Source organism: Volvox carteri, assembly GCF_000143455.1.
Source record: "Volvox carteri f. nagariensis unplaced genomic scaffold VOLCAscaffold_55, whole genome shotgun sequence".
Lineage (NCBI taxonomy): Eukaryota > Viridiplantae > Chlorophyta > Chlorophyceae > Chlamydomonadales > Volvocaceae > Volvox > Volvox carteri.
The window spans coordinates 1-1210 of NW_003307598.1; the positions used below are offsets into that span (position 1 = coordinate 1).

General features: G+C 56.4%; 1 protein-coding gene across 1 annotated transcript in view; it reads right to left on the reverse strand.

Moving 5' to 3' along the window:
* Window positions 1-458: 458 nt before the first annotated feature.
* VOLCADRAFT_96736 (uncharacterized protein) overlaps window positions 459-1210 on the reverse strand; it is a gene marked incomplete at both ends in the record, with an annotated part of 6447 nt that continues 5695 nt past the window's right edge. The window contains 2 exons of the mRNA XM_002955824.1: window positions 459-667; window positions 758-774. Coding sequence (XP_002955870.1) covers window positions 459-667; window positions 758-774 — 226 coding nt within the window. The remainder of the gene's footprint in view (window positions 668-757; window positions 775-1210) is intronic.

Consider the following 1210-nt stretch of genomic DNA (forward strand, 5'->3'; position numbering starts at 1 on the left):
AGATCTTCCAGGCCGCTGGGTAACGCCAACACCTCCCCGAACATGGCCGCGGTGGCGTCCCGACGGAGTTGTTGGACAGCCCCAGCACAGCCAGACGTGTATCCCCCGGGACAGGGCGAGGGCGAGAGCGCGACCACCCCCCTCCGGAATACCGCACTTGTTGAGAAACAGCTGTTTGATGAACTAACGGAAAATAACGGTTTTTTTGAGGTGGGGATTGCGGGGGGAGGGAAGGGGGGAGGGAAGGGGCGGAGGCAGCAGGGGTGGGTGGAAGGAAGTAGAGTCGGGTTTGGAATCCGAATCCAAATCCGATTTTGAAATCCGAATCCGAGGAGGCATGGAACGGTATGACCTGGAGGAAATTCCACGGAATGCCTCCACTCCCTCTTCTCGCTCGATTACCCCATACAAATCCCCGATACACACATACATACATACATACATACCCCGGCGCACACCTGGTACGGCGTGATCGTTGGATCCAATAAATCCGCCAGCGCTCGTACACCGTTGATTCCCAACGGATTATTCGACAAGTCTAGGGAGGTTATGGCGCACGTCAATCTGCCCGGCGTGACGCTCTGACCGGGCACATTGCCGCCACCAATACCCCCCATGCCACCTGCCCCCCCGGACTTGGGTTTATTTCCCCCCCGACCGCGGTTGACTCCCGGGAGGGGATGGTGGCCAAGGGCAGCCATGGTGGAGTTACTTGTACGGCGGTGGCCATCCTGACCGACGTGATCGCCGCCCTCACCGTTGCTAGCGGTTGCCCTGAGGTCATAGAATTGGGGGGGGGGGGAGGAAAAGAGGCTTCGCACGCGCGCACGCTCTCCCGAGTCAACAGGCTCCGTCACGCGAGTACTACTGCGCACTGAGCCTCTGAAACACGAAACAAGAAGGCTCCTCTCCTCAGCCCCCGCCTGAGGCCCCGGCCCTTGGGGTGAGGGCTCACTTCTAGGACAGAGGTAACCTTGGAAACCATGCACAGAGCCTACCCCTCTCTACTACGGCACGAGGCACAAACACATGTGCTTTAGGGACTGGGCTGCGAGTGGAAAGTGATCAGAATGTATGTATGTATGTATGTATGTATGTATGTATGTATGTATGTATGTATGTATGTATGTATGTATGTATGTATGTATGTATGTATGTATGTATGTATGTATGTGCACGCCCCTCGCGCCGGAAAGTGGAGTGAACTATT